Source organism: Coffea arabica, chromosome 5e (assembly GCF_036785885.1).
Source record: "Coffea arabica cultivar ET-39 chromosome 5e, Coffea Arabica ET-39 HiFi, whole genome shotgun sequence".
NCBI classification, from domain to species: domain Eukaryota; kingdom Viridiplantae; phylum Streptophyta; class Magnoliopsida; order Gentianales; family Rubiaceae; genus Coffea; species Coffea arabica.
In genome coordinates this window covers 53,592,191-53,617,910 of record NC_092318.1, presented here as the reverse complement: position 1 = coordinate 53,617,910, position 25,720 = coordinate 53,592,191, and the positions used below count along the sequence as shown (strand labels likewise).

The 25,720-nt window shown below is 37.4% G+C and overlaps 2 protein-coding genes and 1 pseudogene across 4 annotated transcripts; 2 read left to right on the top strand and 1 right to left on the bottom strand.

The window, feature by feature from the left end:
• The first annotated feature begins 921 nt into the window (after positions 1-921).
• On the top strand, positions 922-6,962 carry LOC113687696 (subtilisin-like protease; annotated as a pseudogene).
• A 5,311-nt stretch (positions 6,963-12,273) lies between these two features.
• LOC113688175 (two-pore potassium channel 1-like) lies at positions 12,274-15,181 on the bottom strand. 3 transcript variants are annotated; one of them, XM_072049365.1, is made up of 6 exons: positions 15,031-15,181; positions 14,797-14,851; positions 14,498-14,702; positions 13,821-13,931; positions 12,636-13,559; positions 12,274-12,487 (listed from the first exon to the last, which is right to left on the bottom strand). In XM_072049365.1, the coding sequence occupies exons 5-6, from the start codon at positions 13,535-13,537 to the stop codon at positions 12,337-12,339; spliced, it is 1,053 nt and encodes a 350-aa protein (XP_071905466.1). In that variant the 5' UTR covers positions 13,538-13,559; positions 13,821-13,931; positions 14,498-14,702; positions 14,797-14,851; positions 15,031-15,181; the 3' UTR covers positions 12,274-12,336. The 3 variants fall into 3 exon arrangements, with proteins under 3 accessions (XP_071905466.1, XP_071905467.1, XP_027061684.2); XM_072049366.1 differs by lacking the exons at positions 13,821-13,931; positions 14,797-14,851 and having other exon boundaries at positions 15,033-15,172; XM_027205883.2 differs by lacking the exons at positions 13,821-13,931; positions 15,031-15,181 and having other exon boundaries at positions 14,804-15,030.
• A 1,232-nt stretch (positions 15,182-16,413) lies between these two features.
• On the top strand, positions 16,414-20,970 carry LOC113743761 (meiotic recombination protein SPO11-1-like). Its single transcript, XM_027271841.2, has 15 exons — positions 16,414-16,477; positions 16,567-16,666; positions 17,073-17,146; positions 17,378-17,479; positions 17,858-17,931; positions 18,542-18,558; positions 19,063-19,132; positions 19,217-19,253; positions 19,479-19,529; positions 19,625-19,683; positions 19,814-19,845; positions 19,948-20,053; positions 20,223-20,343; positions 20,491-20,554; positions 20,635-20,970. Exons 1-15 carry the CDS (start codon positions 16,414-16,416, stop codon positions 20,759-20,761), a joined length of 1,098 nt encoding a protein of 365 aa, XP_027127642.2. The 3' UTR covers positions 20,762-20,970.
• Positions 20,971-25,720: the final 4,750 nt, after the last annotated feature.

Here is a 25,720-nt window from a genome sequence, read left to right as displayed (position 1 = left end):
GAAGTAGATAGGGTGGACATTTTTACACGTGCTAATTTGTAGTGCTTTGCAGAAACACGGATAAGGTCTGAGGAGTGAGGACTGCGAGTAAGGTACAAAATTTTTTTCATCTAATACTAGTATGCAACTTTCTAGACATTGATTTGCCACTTACAGGTTCTATTGATCAAACCGTCAACAGCAGATGGCAAGCTGTTCAAGAATGGCTGCAAATGGCGACAATAAATGAAATATCGCATGAATGCTAACTAATCACATTGTTATACGAGGATGGCTTGCAATTTTACGTCTGATGTGGGAAAGATGAAGGATGGTTTTTCTTTTCGAAATTTCATGGGCAAATCGATAGGTTAGGACATTTGAACAAAAAATACAAGAACATCACTGTAACTTTGGCAGTTTTGAAGCAAACGAGGCATTGAAACTCTTACATTGCGCAGAGTCTTTTGGCACATTAACGTATGCAATCATACGCCCAAGAACTAATTAGTCCAATTCAATATACTCCAATTTGTGTTTTCATTTTTTCCTAAAAGAAGTCAGTTCTTATGTTGGACCCAAGAACGAGTAAATAAACCTTCTACATCAATCCTCTCTTTACTCCAAGTCCGTGGACATGTTTTTCTTAGTCTCCAAGGTAAAGAGTTCCCTTATTCCACATTTTACGAGCTTAGAAGACAGCAATTGGAAATGTAGTAGTGAGCTAATTAGTCCATACTTACGAAGACTCCCCAAGTCCTCGGACATGTTTTTCTTAGTCTCCAAGGCCAACACTAACATCAACTGATTGCAATGGGGAGAGCGATGCCCCATTGGCTGGTAGACAGGTAGACTATTCATTGTAAAAGTAGCCATTCCACCCCTAAATAATTCTTCCAAATAACTTTACCCCGTGGGAAAGTATGCATAATCAATTGCAAGATGGCAATAAATACCACTGCTCGAAAAGAAAGGAAATTAACCGTCTCTACTTTTCTCTATACACATGCTTGCCTTGTTCAGCCGCTCAAGCACATAATCTCTAGCTTGTTAACGAAGAATTTCAAGACTTCAAAAGCTTTGGAAATGGCACTAATGGTCATTTCCTCTCTCGTTTACATGCTCATTTTCTGTGTTTTGGCTATTGTTGCGGGGGAAGTTCCTGAAAAAAGCAACTTAGAAACTTACATCGTTCACGTTGAGGCCCCGGATGGTCAGCTTTTTTCCGAGTCAGAAGACTTGGAAAGCTGGTACCGTTCATTTTTGCCAACAACAACTGAAAACTCAAATTTTAAGTCTCGCTTGGTTTATTCCTATCGCAATGTAATGAAGGGATTTGCCGCGAGATTATCTCCTGAAGGAGTGAAAGAAATGGAGAAAAAGATGGGATTTATTTCTGCGCGCCCACGAGAAAACTATCCCTAGCTACACACGACTCATCCTCCTAGTTTTATGGGGTTACAACAAAATTTGGGATTCTGGAAAGACTCAAATTATGGTAACGGTGCGAGTGATCATTGGCATCTTGGACACCGGGATCACACCTGCCCACCCTTCCTTAAGTGATGAAGGAATCGCTCCTCCACCTGCCAAGTGGAAGGGGAAGCGTGAACTCAAACCTGCATCCTTGTGTAACAACAAAATCATTGGAGCACAACACTTCGTCCAAGATGATCAAAATGGTACATTAGCTGATGCATATGACCACGGTACCCATAGAGCAAGCACAGCTGCTGGAAACTTCGTCAAAGGTGCCATTGTCTACGGAAATGCTAATGGCACTGCTACAGGCGTAGCGCCTCATGCACACTTGGCAATATATGAAGTATGCAGCTTTGGTTGCTCTGACAGTGACATATTGGCTGCAATGGACACTGCTATTGAGGATGGACAGGGGTATTTTTGTTAGTTGCTCAGATGGAAATGCAGGCCCTTTTAATTTCTCCCGAGGTAACGATGCCCCTTGGATTCTCACTGTCGGTGCAAGTACCATGGACAGGAAGATCTGGGCATCAGCAATGCTTGGAAACAATGAGAAACTAGAAGGGGAATCAGCTTTCCAACCTAAGGATTTTGCCTCAACAATGTTTCCTCTTGTTTATCCCGGATATAATGAGAGCAATCTGTTTGCTGCTTATTGTGTTCCTGATTCATTAAACAACACTGATGTCAAAGGAAAGACAGTCTTATGTAAGGCAGGTGGGCTAACAGGAGTTGAGAAGGGGAAATATGTGAAGGCTGCTGGAGGTGCAGCCATGATCATCATGAACTCAGTGCATCGGGGTTACACCACAGAAGCTGATGTTCATGCGGTTCCTGCTGCACATGTGAGTTATGTTGATGGAGTTAAGATCATGGGTTATATGAACTCCACAAACTTCCCTAAGGCTGCAATCTTCTGTAATGGAACTGCAATCGGAGATGATCGAGCTCCAGCTGTTGCTTCATTCTCGTCTAGAGGCCCAAGTGTGTAAAGTCCAGGCATCTTGAAACCAGACATAGTCGGCCCTGGGGTGAGTATTCTTGCAGCATGGCATCTCTCTGTTGAAAACAACCCCAACACAAAATCCACTTTCAATTTCGCTTCAGCCACCTCAATGTCTTGCCCACACCTCCGTGGTGTGGCAGCCTTGCTGGAGAGTGCACACCCTGATTGGTCTCCCGCTGCAATTAAATCTGCAATCATTACTACTGCTGATTCTGTCAACCTCGAAAAGAAGCCAATTGCGGATCAACAAAACCTCCTCCCTGCTGATGTCTTTGCCATTGGTGCAGGCCATGTGAAACCATCAGGAGCCAACAATCCAGGTCTCGTCTACGATATTGAACCTAAAGATTACATACCTTACCTGTGCGGCCTGAATTGCACAAATAGACAGGTTGGCATGCTACTACAACGTCATGTGAACTGCTCAGCAGAATCGAGGATACCGGATTCACAACTAAATTGTCCTTCTTTTTCCATCGTCTTTGAAGCAACTGTGCAGAGATTTACAAGAACAGTGACAAATGTTGGCGAGGTTGGTTCGGTTTACACAGTTAAGATTGTCCAACCACGAGGAGTAAGTGTGAATGTGGATCCAAATACGCTCAAATTCTCTGGGCTGCACCAGAAATTGACGTATGAAGTTAGATTCATTCGACTTGCAAATGCTCCAATCATTTCAAGTTCTCAAGGATCTCTAACATGGACTTCAGGTAAACTGATAAACTCTCTCCACCGAATAGTAACTGATAATTGCTGTTGAAAATTAAGTAGATGAGAAAGAGAAATGGATAACAGTAAGAGAGAGAGGGGGGGGGGGTTCAAGATTAAAATTAATTTTTTAGATAACAATTTGTCATCTAAAGTAAGAGCATAAATGGTCCAATATTGGCTTGAACGTTCATTGTTGCACATCGTTTGCAAGACTTACGTGATATATCGTCCACTCGGTGAAAGCTAGTCACTTTTTTTTTTCTTTGGGGTTAAACCCATTAATACAAAAAAGTATAAAACTCGTCCGAAGGCATAATTACAAGTTGCCCCCTGTAATATGAGGTGAGTGGCAGATTACCTCCTATAATCCAAAAACTCAAAAATGCCCCCTCCAGACAAATGGTCAAACACATGGATCAACATAAAAGGCATTCATGTGCTCAGTTACGCGATACTTTGATACTTTTATCTTTTAGAAATGATGTTATAATAAGTTTCCATAGAAGAATATTGTAGTGTGTAAAAAATGATGGCATAAATGTAGCTGTAATAATTGAAATTGTATAAATTATTTTTACTAAATAAATGTTGTAGTTTTTATGATAATTCATGTTAGTTAAACTTTTTTAATAAGAAAATATTAGTAGATATTTGAACATTAACAAGAATTATTAAGAAGCAAAGAAATATATATATATATATTTATTTAATGTTATATTTATTGAAGTTTTGGCATTTCTAATTTTAGTTTTAGTCTTGACAAGAGCTAGGTAAGCTTCAAATCGAGTGTCTAAAGTAGGGGTTGTTGAATAACACTAATGTTATACATATACATATATATATATTATTTTCATAATTAATTCCTTGTCACAAAAAAATGAAAATTACATATTCATAAGTAGTAATTCACTTTTATTTTTCTTTCTTTTCCCTTATTAATATTTATTTTTTGATGTTCAAATATATAGTGGTATTTTGTTGTAAAAAATATTTAAATAGTATAAAGTATCATAAGTAACTAAAAATTGATATAGTAAAAAATAATTTATATAGTTATTTACATTTGCACTTGTATCATAAATTTTTAGACACTATAAAATTCTTTATAGAAAAATAATAACAACATAATTTTCTAAGGACAAAACTACCAAAGCATTATGTATATGAGGACATAACTATCCTTTCGCACCTCACACATACAAAAGTTTAACCGGCATGTTTGTTCGATTGATTAGAGGGGCAATTTGTAAATTTATAAATTATAAGGTGCAAAATTTCCTACTCCACTTACATTATAGGGGGCAACTTGAGATTAAGCCTAGTCGAAATATTCCTTGATCACAAAAATAGATATCATTACGCATCTAGATGCCTGATTTCAAAATTTCTGAGGCCAATTATATTCTAAACTCGATAATACTCTTTTTTTTTTTTTTGTTTTAAACCCGTACACAATAATAATGCCTCAATTGATCAGCTCCCTATAATTTAGCCCCTAAACAAACTTTGTAAGAATGAAAAGGTTATCTGTACATTACCAATTACTACAATTACTTATTGATGGGAGCTGATATTCGGATCGCGCTCCACAATTAACTACTTACCGTCCATATTTGGGGGTTTTTTTTTAGGTGAAAGGACGATTCTGTCCTTTGATGTTCTGGACCTTTCAAAGATCTAATTGGCCATATTTTTTCTTACATCTTCCCATCCAAAAAAAAAAAAAGAGTTATTCCAATGCAAGTCATAGAATCATAATATTGAGTGTGTTTGGATAGAGTATTCGGCTTTCTAAACACTCTCATAGTCCGCATGCATCTAGATGCTGTGATGTGATTTTTTTTTTTTTTTTTTTTTTTTGGTCGACGGAGTGGGGTGTCCGGGTCAAGTCCGTAAAGGCGGCCCGACTAATCCCCACTCCGGCCCGGTCCAGCGCCCCAACCAGACCTAGCACGTTAAATGCACGGCGAACTGATGTTGCTGCGGAGGTTCGACCCCAGGACCTAACGGTCTCGAGGAGGAGGCGCCAACCACCAGCCCATTCACGTGGGGCCTGTGATGTGATTAATAAGAGAAAGGTTGAACTTTGAAATGGGTTTGAGTTTGATTTTTTTTTTTCTTCTTCTTCTCTTTCTATGTTAAACCGCTGGCTGCAATTTGGTTTTATATCCTATCAAAATTTGGGAGAGTCCTAACATGATAGTCGCACAAAAACAAAGGATAAGAATTGTACGTTACAGCGTAGATACTAGCACAATAAATGTAAATGCTAAAGTATTAAGAGTAGATATTAAAACAACAACAATAGGTAAAAACACAACAAATTTTTGAAATCAAGTTTTAATAAGAGAAAAAAAAATTGTTTTGCTTTTAATTTCATTATACTAGTATCTGTATTTGTTATCAGTATATATGGTGCAGCGTACAATTACCACGGGTAATTGTAGAGGCTCTTAATCTTTATTTTTATAGAAAGGAGAGACCGATGATGGCAGTGCATTTTTGTCCAGAAAAAAAAAAAAAAAAAAAAAAAAAAAGAGACAGCGGAGCGCAAGTGGATAATCTTGGAGTGCATATTTCCATCACAAGTCAATTATTTCAAGGACACAAAGCCAATTTCATAGAATCCTTTGCGTAGTTGACGGGGTCAACTACAGGCTAGCCAAGTCAGCTGATCAAGACAAAGAAGAGCTCACTGTCGGGTGCAGCAGCTAGTGAGAAACCGAAACAATTCGTCAAGTCAAGAACAAAATGACTTCTGTTCCCTTAGTCTTCCTTTCTCCTAAACCACAAATAGCGACTTCTATTTCTTAGTCTTCCGTGACTACGTGCTGCCCCTGATTATTGACAATGGCCGAAAGGGATATAGCAAGCATGCCCCTTAAAAAAGTTTTATAACTTTGGCAATCAAATCAACTACTTCACTCAGGGAGCGATTAATGACCTGTTTTTCCAGGAGCGGCTAGGTAATTATCCAAGTAAGATATATCGGGTTCGAACCCTCCTATATATTTTCACTTTTTTTTTTTGAAAAAAAGTCCTACTCACTCAATATGAAAATTCAGTAGCAGTTGCAACTCCACTTTTAGCGTATCTTTAGCTTTCTGCAGTAGCTGAAATACAAAACCAAGCTGCACAGTTCTTTGCTCCATTTAGGGGCTCAGACAGATTACATACAGTTAATTCTCATTTGGATGTTCGGCTTTCATTTTTTTAGCAATGATTGCCAGTGATTTGCCTCCAGAGAGCAGCTTAGAAACGTATATTGTTCGTGTGTGAGGCACCTGATGCTCAAATAGTTACAGAGCCATCGGAAGCCCTTAGAAAGCTAGTGTTCTTCTTTTTCCATCATTCTGGGATCAAGTTTGGTGAGATATACAGGGACAGTAACCAATGTTGGCGAGGCTCATTCATCTTACCCAGTCCAGGGCCTCCCCCCCCGCGGGCCGGCCGGGTGTAGATGTATGTGGCCGTCGAACCAAGCACATTCAACTTCTCGGGGCTGAACCAGAAAATCACATACACAGTTACATTCGCCCGATTGGCAAATTCCGGCAGTGCTGCCTATTCTCGAGGATTTCTTACATGGGCTTCAGATAAGGAGTCCAATTTTGGTGAATCTAAATTCCACGTAGTAAAGGTTCTGTCAAAACTCAGTAATGCAGGTGGAATCTATACCATCCAAGTCAAGTTATAGACATCTCGCCTGACTTGTTTTCTGAAGTTACCTTTTCGTGATTGATGAATAATGACTGTAAGCACTTCAAGCGCGCCCTTTTTTGAATTTCATAGGTGCATTTTATTTGTACTTTTCACTGATACCACTTTTGTGAAGTAACGAACATGAAATGAAAATATTGTTAAAGAAAATTAAAATGGTTGTGTTTGGATTGCATTTTTCGTCATTTTTCATGGAAAAATTATTATAGCGATTTGATATATGTGAGGGAAAAAAGTGATAGGGAAATGTGATCACGAAAAACGATAATGTTTTTCGACGGAAACAAGCAATCCAAACAAGGCAATGTTGTGATTGAAGAATAATATATAGTAATAAATTAGTCAATAAACAATTGAAAAAAGAATTGTCTACTTTTGTTTACGGAACTTCAAGAATTTATTAAGTAGTACAATTTGTGACCTGGCTCCCGCAGGGACACACCAGCCACCCACCCACCCAAAAAGATCTGGGAATAGAATTATTCCTGCATGGTATAAGATGGTGGAACAACTTTCCCTCTAGCCAACGGGACCGAGCTGCTGGATCTAAGCAACCCCGCCTCAGTCCTCACCCACCATATAATAGACTTCCCCCCCAAAAAAAAAAAAAAAAAAAAATAGTTCAGTGCTAAAGGACACAGCCCTGATCAAAAAGTAGCCGACACATCCGAGAAAGGACATGGGGTTATGTGGCCGCGGGTTCGTGAAATCTCCAATTTCTCAGTCCCAAATGACTCTTACACCCTCAGCTGTATTTGTAATTCTACGGTGTTGTCAATAAAAGCATGGACTTCTGGTCTCTGTGGTTTACTTAATCGACTGAGACAAGTATTGAGAGCGTTCAAACGTATTAATTAGTTCCAAACTTTTAATGCTAAAATGTATTTTAGTTAATCATTGTTAATATTTATTAAAAAAAATTTAATCATTTTTAATAGGCTTTTGTCACTTTCTTCTTGCATCCACAAATATGAAAAGTGAATCAAAATCCTTCCATAAATACAATAATTTATGAATGAACGAAAAAAAAGGTTAATCGAAGTGTGTTTGGATTGAGATGATTTGAAAAAAAATAATTTATTTCACAAATTTTAATTATCTTTTTATTTTTTCAATCATCTTTTTATCTCGTATACATCACATCACAAAAAATATTATAGTAACTATTTCAAATAAATCATCTAAATTAACTACTATCCATACAAACGCATGTACCTCAAATCTTCAATTGCCTTCACATGTTGTGGAAGGATCGTGTGCATAGATAGATGGTTGATCTTGCTAAGGTCAGAAAAATGGACAGGATTTTACCATTTTTATGGTCCTTTATTTTCCTTTTCATTTTGGCATGTTTTGGAACCTGTCATGGGTTCCTTCCAAAAAAAAAAAAACCGTCATGGGTAATATGGGAACAAAATCTCAATCTTTTAAAATAAAGGCACGAAAATAGACTGCACCATATTTACAGTCTTCGAAGTTAAAAGCCTTAGAAAAAAGGAAAAATTTTTTTTTCCCGGCCAGAGAATCTCTGCAAGAAAGATAAAAGCCCCCCAAAACCTCAGGCCCCCACTCCCTCTCTTCCTTCTCTCTCTTTCTTACAGAAACCCACAACAGCCTATCACAACTCACAAGCCCATCTCCACCTCCATCTCAGCGGCTATGGATATCCCAGAAAAGCTTTTGAAGTTCAAGGTGCATATCTTAATTGGGGCCATTTTAAGCCTTTTACTTATTTTTTTGGTCTATCTTGCACCCAGTTTCCTAGATATTCTCAAGTACTTTTGGCCCCTTTTGGTCTCAACGGCTCTTTTCCTGGTGGCCATAGTGGTGTTTGGCCGGATTTCTCCGCCGCCTCCGGAGGCTTCGGGTGAAAAAGCCGGTGAAGGGATTTTGGATTACGTGGCTGGCGAGCCAGATAATCTACAAACCCAAGTAGATGAACATGATTCAGCAGAGGAGGCAGCCGTATCAGCACCAGCATCAGCAGCAGCAAAAGGAAAAGGAATAGCAGAAAATGATGACGAGTAAAAAGCATGGTGTAGTAACAAGTAACGCTTGCATAAATCAATTGCTAGCTTCTAACGTTTCTCTCTTTCCTTGGATTTCTCTCTCTCTCTCTCTCTCTCTCTCTCTCTCTCTCTCTTGACATTATTATTGTTTGTAGTTTAAGGAGATCAAGGACTTTGACAGGTTGGGAATTGTATATTGCAGAAATTAAATAAATGTCGTTCAGATCACTCTTGCTGCTTGATAGTTGGGTCCCCTAATTCCTTTTCGTTTGGGTGGTTCATATGTACAATTATTCTCACCACTTTGAGTATCACCAAGTGCAATTTTTCTGGCAGAAGTTACAATTGATAAACATATTTTGAATTTGGTGGTGGTTCATAGTAAAATGGGATTTTGCTTTCGGCAAAGGGCAGTACTTTTTTTTGTTTTTATTCCATCGGTTTTCTCAATCAATGTGGAAATGATGAAAGGGGTTGAATTAGATTAGAGTTGGAGACGCTCGTTTGACTGTGATTTGACATCGACAGACACTGTTGGCTGACAATACCTTAGAAAGGACTTAGGTCCGTCTGCTCATTTCTCCATGTCGGGACAATGACTTTTGCTTTTATCTTAATCTTTGCCCAATCCCTTGATGATTTTTATTATTGCGTAGATGTTTATGAAGCAACGACCATATTCAATTTGTGAATTTCAAGTATGAAAATTATTTGTCGAACCCTTTGAATAGTTATGAATTTGTTAGGATAGACTACTATTATTTGAAATAATTACTGTAACATTTTTTGTGATACGATGGATTTGAGATAAAGAAAATGGTTAAAAATATAAAAAAGTGGGTTGAAAAATATGTTTATGATGTCCGCGAAACATATGAGTAATACCATAATAATTTGATATAATGTGAAATTAAAAAATGATTTAAAAATATATTTACGAAATCGTAAAACTTTTTAGATGAAAAATTGCAATCCAAAAAGGCCTTAGCTTTCTATGCACAAGAAAAAAAAAACAAAATATTATCATGGTTGGCCAAGCAACTCTTAAGGAAATTGCTCCAATATTATTTATTTGTCCGAAATTTAAGAAGTTAGGATTTTGTGGGTTTTTGGAATCTCAAATTCAGTTGCTAGATTAAAGGCTCTTTGAATTACTTGTATTCCATCCAATTGGACTGATGTACGAAGTGAAGGGGGATACATGATTGTTTACTAAATCATGGGTTTTAACAACAATTTCAAGTAATTAAATATAACAAAGTAAAAGATTTTAGGTAAATATTGTCCAATAGTTGGGCACTCTGCATTCATTCTTGTTGGCAACACCAAGTTTTCGTGATGTCTAAACAAGAGTAATCAGGGGTTAGGTGTAGAGCTGTTAAGTCAATCGAGTAGCTCGAAAGCTCGTTAGAGCTCGAATGTTAAGGCTCGAGCTCGGCTCGTTAATTTTGGTTAACGAGTCGAGCTCGAGCTCGAAACATGCTCGTTTAGTTAACGAGCCGAGTAAGCTCGGCTCGTTTGATACTCGAGTAGCTCGTTAGAACTCGTTAATGAAGGGCATATTTGTCATTTTAGAAATCAAAATTATAAAAATTAAAAATTATAGGTTTTTATTAAGGTTAATTTGCACGAGCTCGAGCTCGAGCTCGAGCCACATGTACATTTAACAAGTCGAGTTCGAACACATTTTAAAGCTCGTTTTCCTAACGAGCTCGAGTAGAGCTCGACTCGAATTAAACTCGAGTCGAGCTCGGCAGCCAAATACTCGGCTCGATTAACAGCTCTAGTTAGGTGCCAGTCTTTTTCATCAGGTCGGAAATTATGAAACTGTCTTAAAATGGACAATATTCTTAGGTTGTTGGCCTTTACTGATTAACTTTAATTAGATAGAGGAGGGATGGGTTGGGGCAGCACCGGGAAAGATAATAGTGTAGTTGGGAGATTCTAATTCCATTACACTTAAAAAAAAAAGAAAAAAGAAAAGTTGAAAAAAATTTTAAGTAGATATAAATAGGGGTAGGGATAAATAAGACTTTTACCTTGTTCCAAACGGACGGTAGCCAAACTGGACCGTAACCAGTGGGGAATGGAACTTCAGCAGCTGCTACGCCTCCGATCCTGTGGGCCTATGGGTGGTGGAGGTCCATAAAGGATTTCTTCATAACCCAACAACATACTCTGGTAAATGATCGGATCATTACAAATGATGCTCCCGATGCCCAACTGACAACACAGGTCCCTAGCCGTTTCTCCCAAAAAAAAAAAAAGTGAAACCGTAATCAAATGACTAAAATCTTGGGTACATTTTTCTCCTCTCGCTTCTTAAAATTCCACCCCTAAGTTTGGACAGCAGGAGAAAGAATCTTCTTTCTTATTTTTTGGTGTAACCCCAAGCCCCGAGTGTAATCTGGAGTGGAGTAGAACCCTTTAGGGATGAGGGAAAAACTGGTCTCCAAAATGAATGAAGGCACTAACAAGAAAATTCCATTTAAGCAGGAATAGAGCTGTTAAGTCAATCGAGTAGCTCGAAAGCTCGTTAGAGCTCGACTCGTTAAGGCTCGAGCTCGGCTCGTTAATTTTGGTTAACGAGTCGAGCTCGAGCTTGAAACATGCTCGTTTAGTTAACAAGCCGAGTAAGTTCGGCTCGTTTGATACTCGAGTAGCTCGTTAGAACTCGTTAATGAAGGGCATATTTGTCATTTTAGAAATCAAAATTATAAAAATTAAAAATTATAGATTTTTATTAAGATTAATTTGCACGAGCTCGAGCTCGAGCTCGTGAAGCTCGACTCGTTTGTGATAAACGAGTCGAGCTCGAACTCGAGCTCGAGCCACATGTACACTTAACGAGTCGAGTTCGAACACATTTTAAAACTCGTTTTCCTAACGAGCTCGAGTCGAGCTCGGCTCGAATTAAACTCGAGTTGAGCTCGGCAGCCAAATACTCGGCTCGACTCGGCTCGATTAACAGCTCTAAGCAGGATCCAGAGAGCATCTCTCTCTCTCTCTCTCTCTCTCTCCGCCAACCCAAGCCCCATCCTCCTCTAGAGCAAAGGGCATATCCATTTAGTTACGTGCATAATCGGATAGCTCTATTGGAGAGGTCTATCTTTAATGGGACTGCAATTGAACATAGAACAAACTGACAATCTTGGAAGCCCCTACAGGAGATGTTAACGCGTCCAGTGACTGAATTGGCTAACTTTTTCTAAATACTCATCATGAAGAAAGAACTTGTGCCATCATCCCACAGTTCTGAGACAAGAACATCAAGTTCATTTACATTCATGACAAGTTGAAAGGAGCATGCTTCTGCGTGAAGCATGGTAGACAACAAAGAAGAATTTCTATATGACGACAAGCAACTAGCAGAAAGGATATCATCACTATTTTTTTTTTTTTTTAAAGATAAGGTAATCACATCGCAGTTTAAGATGATTGGGCGAGGGATATATCAGAGGTTGACAAAGTTCCAGACTGATCAACGTCAAGATATTCAAATTCTTCCAGCACAACTGAGATATCTTCTTGGCTGATCTTTCCCATCTCTTTGAGCTTGTATATGACAAACTCAGCAGCACTATCATACAAGCAAGAAAAAGGTAATTAGTAATTGGAAAACAAAGCCCCTTAATATCTGGCAACAACTTAGTAAATGAGGAGCACAGTGACAAAAGAACCAGCAATAAGAGTTTGCAGAATCAATTCTAGGCAGCAGATATACTCACCCAACTATACCATTATCATCAAGATCAGCAGCTTCAAGATCCACGTTGGTCATCGGCTTAGTAAGGACCCATCTAACCAGTTCCTTCTGTCTCTTCTCAGTGTTCAGCTCAGCAACATAAAGGAAAAATTGAGCCAAACAAAGTGTACTTGTCAAAATCCAAAAAATTGCAAAAATACGCCCAGCCTTGGTCGAGAAACTTTTATCCCCGTAACCAAGGGTTGTGATGGTGGAGCAGATGCAGTAAAAGGCATCAACAATGTCTAGTTTCTCAACTATGGTCAGGAAGGCTGTCCCAACTACTATCAACACCAGCAAAAAGATAAATACAGTTGCACACTTGTAGCTGACCTTGCGTGTTTCAATCTCCTCCGTCGTTTCTGTTGGTCCAACTTTTGGGCGTAAATTCAATGCTTTAACCAACAATGCCTCCTGCTTCTCTACTAAGTAATCTGCTCCTCTGCTCAGCATCAGACCAACTAATGCCATCCCTGAGAATACAAAAACACAGGCTAGCAGTTTCGTAGCTACACTGTTAGGCACAAGGTCTCCATATCCCACAGTGGTCATTGTCACAATGCAAAAGTAAACCGAATCAAGAACTCCATCAGTCCTTTCTCCTGCAATCTGGTGCCTAACAATGTAAAAGCAGATGGCGCCTACAGCCAGGTACAAGAATAAGTAAATGGCAACCTTCCTTATACTTGGATGGAGTTTATTGAAGATGGATTCAGAGCGAGGAAGTGAGCCATCCTTTCCATTCAATTCTCCAGGGGTAAATTCTGCTAGTGGTGCACTTTTGCATCGGCGGAATCTTCTTCTGTAATTAAGTTTTTGGTTGGTTTTTGGCGCAACATCAAGTGATTCAGTTAACAATGGTTGTTTTACACCATTCTCAGCCATCCAGCAAATGTAGAGCAATACCCTGCACGATATTAACAGCTTTAACATATTAAGGACCTAAGAAGCACAATATATCACACACTACAGACTGTGATGTAATATATAAGAAGTGGTTTTGCTAGCATCCTTGAAGTTCACCAATACTACTTTCAAAGAAATATATTTTGTTTGCGTATTAATGCCAATAACGGTAGCTCATCTTTTAGATAAACGATACCTTAGCACTTTTCCAGATGTAATATATGTCATTAAAAATTTGATGTGAAAATGTGTTAGGGAAAACCTCCATATAGGATTGAATATGGCCAGATGGTCAAGGATCACTCTTCCTGATCTTCGACTGCTGGTTCAGCCATCCAAAACCCCATTCCAGCTCCTTATTTCCTACCCTTCCCTTCAAAAAAATTAACAAAAAAAGGAAATAGAAAAAACACCGTGAGAAAATAGCGCATCAAACCCCATTTAGTTTTGCAGCTCACGATTTGTAGGCTTCTATCCCTTTAAACTCCCAAGTTGATTGATCCCCCAAACGCAGTTTCGTTCTGTTTGATTAAAGATGTTAACTTTGACACAACTAGCTAAAATTACAGTAAGTGCTTGGGCTTCTTACCTTGTAAAATTCCAAAAAGAAAAAGAAACTATTCTGAAGAAAGTGATTGGTTTTCAAATCAATTAGGCTAAAAGATAATACTGCAAAACCACAACTACAAGAAATCGATTTCCACTTCACGGCCTGATTAATCATCAAGAAAACAAAACATATACACTACAGTCCACATTAAAGAGTAACGAACCACTAGATTTGAAAAAATGAACACGAGGGGAGTACATATAAAAGTGGCATTATAATCAGATGAATTCAGATATGTAAGCAGGGCAGGGAGAAAGCAATTTACAAGTTAGAGAACGATGGGGTCAAGTAGCATAAAACCGCAAATGATCTGGGCTAGAAAAACTCACACAGTGGAAGCACAGTTTGGCAATAAGGGTTCCGTCCAGGAATTCTGGTTTTCTGCCGCACTAGAAAGTAGAAAGCTCGGAATCCTGCTCAGAATTTGCTAGGACATCGTGGATTCGAAGGGCTTGGCATCGTTTTCAGGATGACCCAGTTCCCGGGAGAAAAAGTTTCTGGATCAGTGTTTCCAGTAGAGTAAAGCTCACCACGCTAATGCATAATTGACACATGCCCAATACCAAGTGTTAATTAATTGTACTTTGCACAAATTATAGGATCAAATTAAAAAGGGAAATGAAGTTACCATCAACCTGTATATATAGTTATGAAAGCATTCGGCTGGACTTTATGAAAATATCCTACATTTGGCGAAAAAATAACAACAACAACAACAGTAATAATTTTAGTGCTCTTAAAAACTCTTTTTTTTTTCCCTTTTGGTGGGGTATTGGGAAGGAGAGGGGGGGGGGGGGGGGGAGGGGATGGGTTATATTATTGTAGGAGTTGAAAGTATACAAAAAGTTTCAAAGAATACTACACCATGGAGTTGTGGGGATGATGTATCTTCCTAATCTCTGCAGACTCGCTGACCTTCAGTTGTATAATTTACTTTCAGATTTGGTTCTGAATGGGGAGAAGATCAGAACGGAATCCGATATGATATCATTGTCGAAGCATATTTAGACTTTGGGACAAGTTGAGCTTGGCTTGTTATCGTTTTCAATATAATTGATGGGTATCCACATAAGTCTATTGTTTTCCTTCCAAGAGAAAAAAAAAAATAGTCTATTGTTTAAAGCTTTGCCATTGCAACATGCTTACCATCATCATCTCTTACAGTAGTATTAGACACTGTCAATCAGGGACCATTCTAGACTCTTAACCTGCATCAACTCTTTCTAATTGTCCTGTTTTTGTTTATTGTGTCAATTTTTTCAATTATCTTTCTTCTCTTTTTCTTTTACACATATATCGCATCACAGAAAGAAAGTGTTGTGATATTATTTTAAAAATCTATTTTAAATCATCTCCGATTCTTCATTTAGCTTAGGGTGCTTTCAAATACTTATGATTTTTCAAAAGTCAATTTTTGAATGGCTATAGAACACAAAGTTAGGTATCTTATAGCTTATGGAAAGTCATAGAAGAGCGCAAAAAGTTTTTTCAATCAAATTATGAATCATCATCCGTGGCAATCAACTTATTAAACTCAGATCGAATAACGACTCGATTAAATTATTGGGTCGGGGATCAATTGATCGGATCGGTTGAACCATTATCAAAAATCCGCTGACGTCAGTATGATGTCACAATTATTTTATATTTTTATAAGTTTTCAAAAATATTAGAATTAAATTCTTGGTTATATTCGGCCAATCATAGAAAATGTTTCAAATATATTAGACTTGCAATTAAATATACATCTAATAATTATATATAAAAATGTAAATTCATGGGTAAAATATATCTATTCTCCAAAATTACTTGAAAAACTAAATTAATGCAAATTGGAATCACTTATGCTAAATTGATAAAATCATAGGAATGAAACACATATTGATTTAGAGATCATTCAGAAAAATGAGTTATTTTGATATTTACATTAAATGAATGGCATTTTTTATTCCTATTAATAAATGAATATATTACAATTTAGGTAACTCAAAATTATGTTTGGATGAAAAAAGAAAGAAAAGTTTGAGATCTGGGTCTAACAACACTGGTGGCAATCGTTCCCTACAGGATGATAAGATAATGACCAAAATCAAGTAGACCGTTTCGGTGCCGGCCACATGGGCCCAGCAAATGCCAAATCATGTTCGACATTTGAATGGCCCAATTGGTCCACAGCCCGCCTCTGGTCACGGCGTTTAAACTTTAAAAAGGCTCGTTCCAACTTCCAAGTTCCAACAGACAAAAAATGGAGGGAAAGCGTTCGTCCTTGAGCATTTCCATACCCTCCGACTTGCTCAGAAGAATTAGAGGTAATAGCACCACCATTATCTTCCCCAACCGAGGAACAGAAACTTCTCTACTATAATTTCACTTTTTAATTTTTGATTTCGTTTTGCAGAGCTGACGTTATCGATCCTCACGAATCTTTCCAATGGACAATCGCCGGTCGTTCAAATTGATCGATTCCGAAACTACTGCACCGAAACTTCTGGAAACTGGTTTGAACTCATGATTTTTCTCCTTGACTGCTTCGATCAAGTATTTTTTTTTTAAAATTTTGGAATATGCATCTCGAATTTCTCGATTAATCTCAGTTGTCAGTTCAATTTCGAAATTATGTTTCAGCGTCATTCGTAGAATTTCTGCAACATGTCTTTTGTTTCCGAACAACGGGCATATAAGCTATTCTTTGTAGGAAATTAAGTTACTTCCCCCTTTTCTGGAATGAGTATAGTAATGATGTTTCTAATTAGTAATTGACAGATGATGTGTGGAATTGAAACGAAATATAGTAATGACTAGTGGATTAGTGCCCTTGAGATTTAATTTTTTCTAGCTGAAAAAGAGAAGGGGAAAAAGAATTTCAGACGTATGAGATTCAAGCGTCTGATTGTGTTTGTGCAGCTACTGCAATTGTGGTATATCTGTGGGGAAGGAGCTATTGACGTTGCAGAGAGAATGTCATACTCGTAGACTGGGTGAGTGATGTACTTTGTTGCTGTATCCCAGACTATAATGTTTTTCTTTTTGGAAACCAGAAAGACAGTTCCTTGCTTTTACTTTGCTATCCTCTAAATATTTTTTTTCAAGAACCATGTCAAACCTTAGATGACTATCCAGAAGACTGTTCAACCAATTCTGAAATCTTGATTCCTGTTAGAGCAAACCAAAGTTCATATTAATATCTATATTGTGAGTTCCCTATTCAGATGTCTTGCTTCGAGTGCTGCTTGTAGTTCAGACACTTCTGCAACAAAACAGGCATGGTTCGAAAAGGGATATTTACTACATGCATCCTACAGTTTTCAAAGGTACAAAAAAAATTTCCTTGTTTTGAAATCAATAGTGGTCCATTTCAAATTCCAGGATTTAAAAATTGAGGAATGAGTAATGAATATTGGTTCTGTCTTTGGGGTAGTTTCAGTGAAGGAACATGAATGATTTTATAAAATCTTCTCTACATTTAGCAAGTTAGCTCAATGATCTACATTCATCCCTAGGTATTGTCATACTTATAATAGGCTGATGAAATGGAGTCCCTATACCTGTTAGAGGAACGTATTTAACCACATATCATACTTTACTAGATCTGTGCATAAATCTGTTACTTAATTTTAACAATTGTAAGGAACTTTCTTCCCTGTACTTCTAAGACAGGCATCTAACTATCATTTTATTTTTGCGAACAGAGCAGTCTGTTGTTGACCGAGCAATTAATGACATTTGCATTCTTCTGCAGTGCAGTCGTCACAACTTAAATGTGGTAAATACTGTTAATGTGGTTTTCAATTTTTAGTTGATCAATGCTGGATCTACCTGTGATTCATAAACGTGTAACTGTAGTATTTAACTTGCCAAATGTTTCTAATAATATCTGAAACATGTTTTGGCTTGCTTTCCTATGAACGTGTATGACACGGGCAAAACTTAGGTTACCTCAATACTCACCTCTGTTATTTTCTCCTTTGCTCTGTTTGTTTAACCCAGAGTGGCTTCTTTTAGGATTTAAATTAGAGATATGTTTACATTCATTAAACTTTGTTCTGGCAGTAATTTATAAACGTCTTCTCTTCTGAATTAACTATTTTTCGCTTAAAGTTTCGGCTGACAAAAGATTTTAGTCTAACATACTTAGCTCTGTCTGTGACTATTTGCTTGCTTAGATGTTATAGGTTTTGCTTTGTTGCTTTGCTCAAGAGTTCCAAGTGCTACTTACGTATGCTATTGCACATGGCCATGTCAAAATGCTGCCTTGATAATGCATGTGACTTCACTGCTATCATTTTGAATAATTCAAACTCCTTCAAAAGATTGCCCGACTATTCAGAAACTTATGACCACGAAAGTAATGCATCTGTGATTCTCTTGTGCAGGTATCTGTTGGAAATGGGTTGGTAACTTCTTCTGAATATGGCAAAAGTAAATTTCCATATCAAAATCACTGGAACTATGTTTCAAGCATGACATGTAGAAATGATGTGGTCAATGTGACACATGTCTCTTCCGCAAGTGGATTGTCTTACTAGTACTTGAAATCTGACATGGCTTCTGTTGGCTATCTCTCTCAACTTCATGCTTGTTAGTTTCATGAAAACTGCAGCCCTTATGATTATTACTTTTGCCTAATAAGAGTACCCTGTTATGATACTGATATCCGGTGCATCTGAGCTGAAGTTTTTTTTTTTTTTTTTTGTCTCTAACCAAAAAAGACATTTTCTGTAGTTATCCTCAACGTGGCATTACCATATTTTGTCAGCAAGATGTGATTTTACTGTATTGCAAAACTACCAATCACTTTTATATCCTGAAATTTTCTTCAGATTTTTTATACCGACTTCAATTGATATTATGACAGTTGTGGCCCTAATTTACATCACATATTCTTCTGATGTAGAATGGTTATGGGTTGGCTCAAATTTTCAGAAGCTGGGAGGAAATTTGATTGCATCAACAATCCTAACACGGTAAAGATGAGAATAAATGTTCACGTTGAAATTTTCAGATGAAGCTGGGATGAAAGTTATGGCTATTTTCTGGTTGTTGTGCAGGCTTATCCTGTGCCTGTTCACGTGGAAGATGTCGAAAGTATCCGGTTGACAAAGAAATGGATATAGCCTTTCTTTGATACTACAATTCGGTCCAATAGCTTAGAGCATTCGGTCTCTTCCTTCAACAAGGACATACTTAACATGCAAATTGGCTGAATCAAAGTTTATCCTAGCATGCTATAGTGGTCTGCTATTAGATTTAGTTTGCTAGCAAAGGTCAATATAAGCAAAATGGAATCTTGTGATCCTTAATAGTTGCAAGTAGATATAATTGGTGTTGCTCGGTATATATTAGTTGTCGAGAAAGAATCAGGTATATGATTTTTTCTTAGCAAACTGGTGCTCATTATCATCATGATAATTTAGATTCTTATTTTTAACCATTTTTGTTCTTCATATACCCTTCAGTATTCCAGAGATTAGCGAATGATTCTTTTTGCACAAGAAACCGTTGCATTGTGGTCACAGTGAGTTTAGTATTCCAGAACTAGTGAATGATCCTTGTTGCACAAAGAAAGAGTTACATTTTCATCACAGTTAGTTTTCTTCTGGTTGAATTTCATTGCACAATTATATAATTTGACGTCTGCTTGTTAGGGAAGAGGCTATCCTGATGTGCCAACGAGAAGGTAAAGGCTATTGTTCCGATTGCTGTTGAGATATGCAACATATGACCTACAAGATTCTGGTTGGCCATCTTAACAGTAGCTATTGCTTTGCCTTTCAACCAGATTTTTGCGCCTCCTTATTGAAAAGCTGCATCTGCCCGCCTATTGTTTGGTAGATTGTGATCCTTATGGCATTGATATCTTGACAACTTACAGATTTGGTTCTATGGTGAGATCTCATAACTGAAGTATTTTTCACTCTCAATACATATTGACCGCGTGCTAGCATAATCAAATTCTTATGTACGTGTGATGGAGATGGGAACCTGCAATTCTGCTATAAAATAGAAGCCTGATTACCTGGTTCATTGACTGATATCTTTCTCTCGATTTTGAAGCAAATGGCCTATGATGCAAAATTTCTATGCGTTCCAGAGATAAGGTGGCTTGGTGTTTTTCCATCCGAAGTTGAGAAGTATTGCCTTCCTCAACAGTGTCTGCTACCTTTAACTAGAGAAGGTAAGATGCATGCTCAAGGATAGCCTCTTACTCGTTCCCTTTCTATTCTTTTCTTGCTTTTGTTTTTTAGTGTGTATGGCGGATTCGACAACTTGAATTGGGCGTACTTCATAATACATCTCATAAAAGTCCGGAATTCCTTGTCAGATAAGACTAGAGTTGAAGCAATGTTACTAAGGTGTTACTTGCGACGCGAAGCACCTCAGTGGAGGTTGAATTCTGTGTCTTTGTCTCATTGGTTCTATTTCTCTCGTTCAACGCTGACAATTTGGTCATTTTTTTTCAAAAAAGGTTTGAACTGGACTTGCTCCTTTCTCGAGGACTCAAATGTGAGATAGAAGCATTATCGGTGCAGTCACTTTCATTCTTGTCTGAGGAGTATCTTCCATCCAAGATCCAAGGAGGAGTCTACATCTAAAATAGTTCGTTATTTGGAACACGAGAGGACCTCCTTTTTGATTGATAGATTGTACACTGGCCCCTTTTATTTTTTTTTCCCTGATAGATTGTACATTGACCGCTGGTCAGGTTAATATTCTTAGGATCAGTACCTCTATGCATGAATGCTAAGAAGTTTATAAATACACTGATCGGGCCTGTTGTGTGGAACTATTTTGCTCTCAAGCTCCGGACACCCAATCTATATATATTAAATTTTCATTGTTTCCAGCAAATCTTCAATGTAGTCATTATAGCACGATCATAAGTTGGTAAATGTTTTCCCAAGTCCCCTCATAAGATAAGAGACAGTTTCTAATGAATCCGATATAATCCTCTCCAGATTAAAGTTTTGCTAATTATCTGCAAGTCCAGAATTAAAGTTACAGTTAAATATGTTCATCATCATCATCATCATCTTCTTCTTTTTTTCAATTTTTTCTCGTTCAAAGCACGTTTGATTTCACGGATATCATTTGCTAACAAAAATACTGAAGAGTATAATGTAAAGGAAGTCGGTGGGAAGGATGGTAAACAAATGCTTCTCTTAATCTGATGGGATAATTGGAGAGATGCAGATTTTTATCTTCCTTCGAAAGAAACGGAATGCTCTTCTTTGCCTCATTTAAATTCCCTCGCCAAAAAAAAAAAAGAAAAAAAAGACGCGTCTTATTTTGCCCCTCATTGTAACCTCTCATACTACTATACGATCAGAATTTATGACGATTGCGAGATCTTCAACTTGTAAGGAATAAACTCGGTGCATGCAAGAAAAAAGAATGTCCAAAAACGAGTGAAAGAAAACGCCAAAACATGGAAAGGAAATTTTCTCCAACATTGTTGGCAGAAATTACTAGGGTTTTTGAGTGCAATGAATCGGATATACATGGAAAGTCTTTAATTTAGGTAGCGAATAATATATTGAGTGTATCTTTAATATATGATAATGGAATTTTTCCTAAATTTCATTCCAAGAAGGCTAAACCGTATCTATAAATACCATTACATTCATACTTCTTTTTCACGAAGCTAGATACTAGCATTCACCCTGTTTTTGAGGCAATTGGAGAACGCGAGGGCAAGTTCTGATGGCGTCGCACGCAGAAGCGGTAAACCAAGATTTATTTTTTTGCTTTTCGTTCAAGCCTGTTTCAGTTTTCTTGATGCATATGTGTTGATTATTATGCTTTCTCTATTGGTTCTGTAACGCAAAATTATGTCCCCCTAAAACAGTGGCCTTTGTCTAGATAACAATAATGTCTTCGTTATAAGCAGATATATTTCATATTCATTCACTCTAAATTTTGGGTTTATCGTTAATAGTCGTTGGTGCAGGATGTGTGATGACTTGAATAGTTAATTATAAAAAAAAATTCATTTTTTTGTTTGATAAAAAGATCGACAATCTTTGATTCTACAGATTAATAATTCCTTGCGTGTAGATTTTAGTTTACATTGACTCCACTCTTTCATTTGATGGAGCTCCCATGTTTAGCGTTTTAAAATACTATTATTCTTAATCTTCCAGTTCTGGTTTTACCTTTACATGTGAGGATAAAGACTTATCCCTACGTTATTTGTAAAAACCAAAATCTTGAATATTTTGTCTTTGATTGTTGCATTTGTGTAGAATTGTCTGATGAGAATTAACATCCGCTGTGAGGCATGCAAGATGAAGGCTCATGAAGTCTTCAGCTCTGTAGTCGGTATGTACTCCTAACAATTAATCCACTCACTCCATCAGTGCTCTTTGATTTCGCTTTCTCCTCATTGCAATTAATTTTTTGTTCTTGATTAATTTGTGTTTTAGGAGTCTATTCGGTCAGGATAGATCCCAATGAAGGGATAGCTTGCTTTTATGGTGAAGTTGAGCCTGCAGAATTCATGAGTGCCATAACATCATTCAACAACAGGCATGGACGGCTGGTTCATGCCAATGTCAAGCATCCAGAAATCAACAGCGATGGTTCACGTAATTCTGGCCCCGGCTACAGTTACGGGTATCCCTGTTACGGCTACACTTACGGAAGAATACATCCTACAGCTGCATACCCGCATAGGAGGGTGTACCGGCTCCACCGCCCTATAGGGCTGATTCCACCACCTACGTACATGCCGGAGCTGCCTCGGCGACACCGCAAGGGGTCCTTCAAGTGCTTTGGCATGTGGTGATCTCCTCAACGGTTGATTGCATTGTCAACGGCTGGCTTCTTGCTATGTCTTCTACAAATATATGCTACTATTTGTCTACGTAGTTAAATTTCGTGTTTGTTTGGGTTTCTGTTATTGGAGTTCGAACAATTAGTATGAGTTTGTAACTTGTTTGGTTCGGCCTTTTCAGGAGGTCTTATTATATATGCTACTAGTAATAAAGACATCATGCAAAGGCGAGTGTTTTTGTTCTTAATTAAAACTATTGGTACGTGGTTTGCTCATAACTGTGGAGTGTTTTGATCTCATTTCTTCCAAGCTTGTCTCTCTCTCTCTCTCTCTTTGGGGACTAATTTCAGTATGCCAACTCTCAAGTTGAACTAACAAATTGTTTGTCTAAATAACAAGGGAACACTAATAACACGGCAACAAAAGTGAAAGAAATTATGCAGACAGCTAGACAAAAGGATTGAGCTTATACTTTTAGATACTCGTATGAATGACGGGCGATATTATATATTGAGCCACAATTGGTAGTAGAATCATTGTTGTAGCGATTGTTACAAAAAGTAGCCTCATCCTTAAATTTGATTCACATTAATGGTTGCAGTGTCTGCAACGACTCGATTCTTACATGCAATACCCATCGAGGCTGTGATTCTTAAAGCGCAGTAAATCATTCATCGAGGGTGTGACTCTCCATGTAGAGTTATACGTACTCTGGCTTTGACGGCTATCAATACCCACCATTTTCTTCCATTTACTTTGACTTATTAATACTTCTGTTTTTCAGCCAACCAAAAAAAAAAAAAAAAAGGGAATTCATCATTGGTCACAAAGAATTTTGATACTATGAATTTTTGAAAAAAAAATTGCACCAAATCCAAAATATTCATTTTGTGATCAATGGGATGCATAGTATTCGTGATTAAATCAAATTTCGAGAATTCCCATATTTAAGTGAAATATTACTTTAAATAGTTATCTGTCAACTCAACGCATGATTCCACTGTAACGCCGACTTAATGTGGTTTTGAGCTTATGAGATATTTCTTGTAACTTGGCTTGATGGTTAGCTAATGAGACTGAGTACAAACTGATCGACGCTATATTAATTCATGCAAGATTAGTATTTTGTCATTTCTTCTGATGTTTTACAGTATGGTTAAATCTACCTGTGTTTTTTATTTTATTTTATTAACGATTCACCGTGGATGCAAATTATATTATTAACCCTTCCGGTTTTTTTTTTTTTTTTTTTTTTTCTCAACAGAACTTTTGGGGGTGGTATTTACCTTTGTTTACGTCCAGATCGTCTTGCACTTTACTTACCAATGGCAATGGTGCGACTTAATTCATGCCATTCCGTTTTACATGCAATGCATTAAAAGAAATTATTTATCCCAGATCTTTTGCTAGTAACTAAAGCTTAGCCTAATTTTTGCAATCCGGTCGCCGACATTTAATGCTTAAACCGATTTTGGAGGCACCGACAGTTTTTTCCTCTGTTGATTGAAAAAAAAAAGGGGGGGAAGATATGCAAATATACCACCGACCTTGTAATTGGTGATTTGGGGTGCCTAGAATTTTGGATGATTGACGAGATCTTCTGTCGTGGAAGCAAAATGTTCCCATTTAATTTGGAACAGAAAATTAAAGAGAAGTAGAGTATCTAAGATATGGAAAGTAGAATCAATTGATTGATCTCCTACTATACATAATAAACCAGAAGAACTACTATGGGGTTTCGACTTTCAAATGAAGCGAGCATAGAACGTTCACATGCATGGAAAGTTTTTATTTAGGTATAGATAATGGTAGGTTTCTTACTATATTTAATGGCGATCACAAGGAAGGCTAACTTCAAATCTATAAATACCATTCTCTCCATCTTTTTATTTCTTACAAAATAATCAGTTTAGCATTCACCTCTTGATAGTATTATTGTTAGAGTACGTATTTGGGCAGCGAGGGAGAAGAAGTTTCAAAACCCTTGATTTCGATGGCACTTCATGCTGATGCGGTAATCCCTTTTGTTTCAGATTCCTCTTTACTCCTATATCATATTAATATACAGTATTAAGCTTCTGATATGTTATATATAATAATCTACTACGTACGATTTGAAACGATAAAAATTTTTTTTTTTTATCCCCCCTAGCTTGTTAAAGAAATATATATTTGTCCAGATCTTGAAGTTAATATAAATTTCAATAATTAATGGCTCACCGGATATTTGTGTGTTTATGATTGATTGCCTTTGGTTGGTGGGAAATCTTCCACAAACTATTCTGCGGAAAATAATTAAACGACGGGAAGTCTGTGTAGTGTGGTGTTAAGATGATGAAGCCAGTCCATGAATCTACAGATGGGTTTGTATACAAATTTTACATTTGGCTAAAAGGAGTTATGTATATGAACTGCCTGCAACCTAACCATGTTTAAGTTCGATTATGTTCTTTTTTTAAAGTTTTCCTACTCAATCTTATTCTTGTCCAATAACCTGTTTCTCATGAAGGCTCAATACATTCATAAAGTTGTACGTGAGTTCGATGTCCAGAATCGATATAACAATTCTATTTGATGCATGCATGGTGATTCTATTTGTTTTTGACGCTGCAGTGATATTCTTTACATAGTTTCCTTTCATATCGAAAGCTTTCACAGTTCTGTCGTTAATGCCCTGCATGGTGATTCTATTTGTTTTTTGGCATGATTAACGATACCCCTTTTTTTTTTTTTTTAATCTGGCATCCGCAGAACTTTAGTTTTGTGGTAAGGTAGAGGA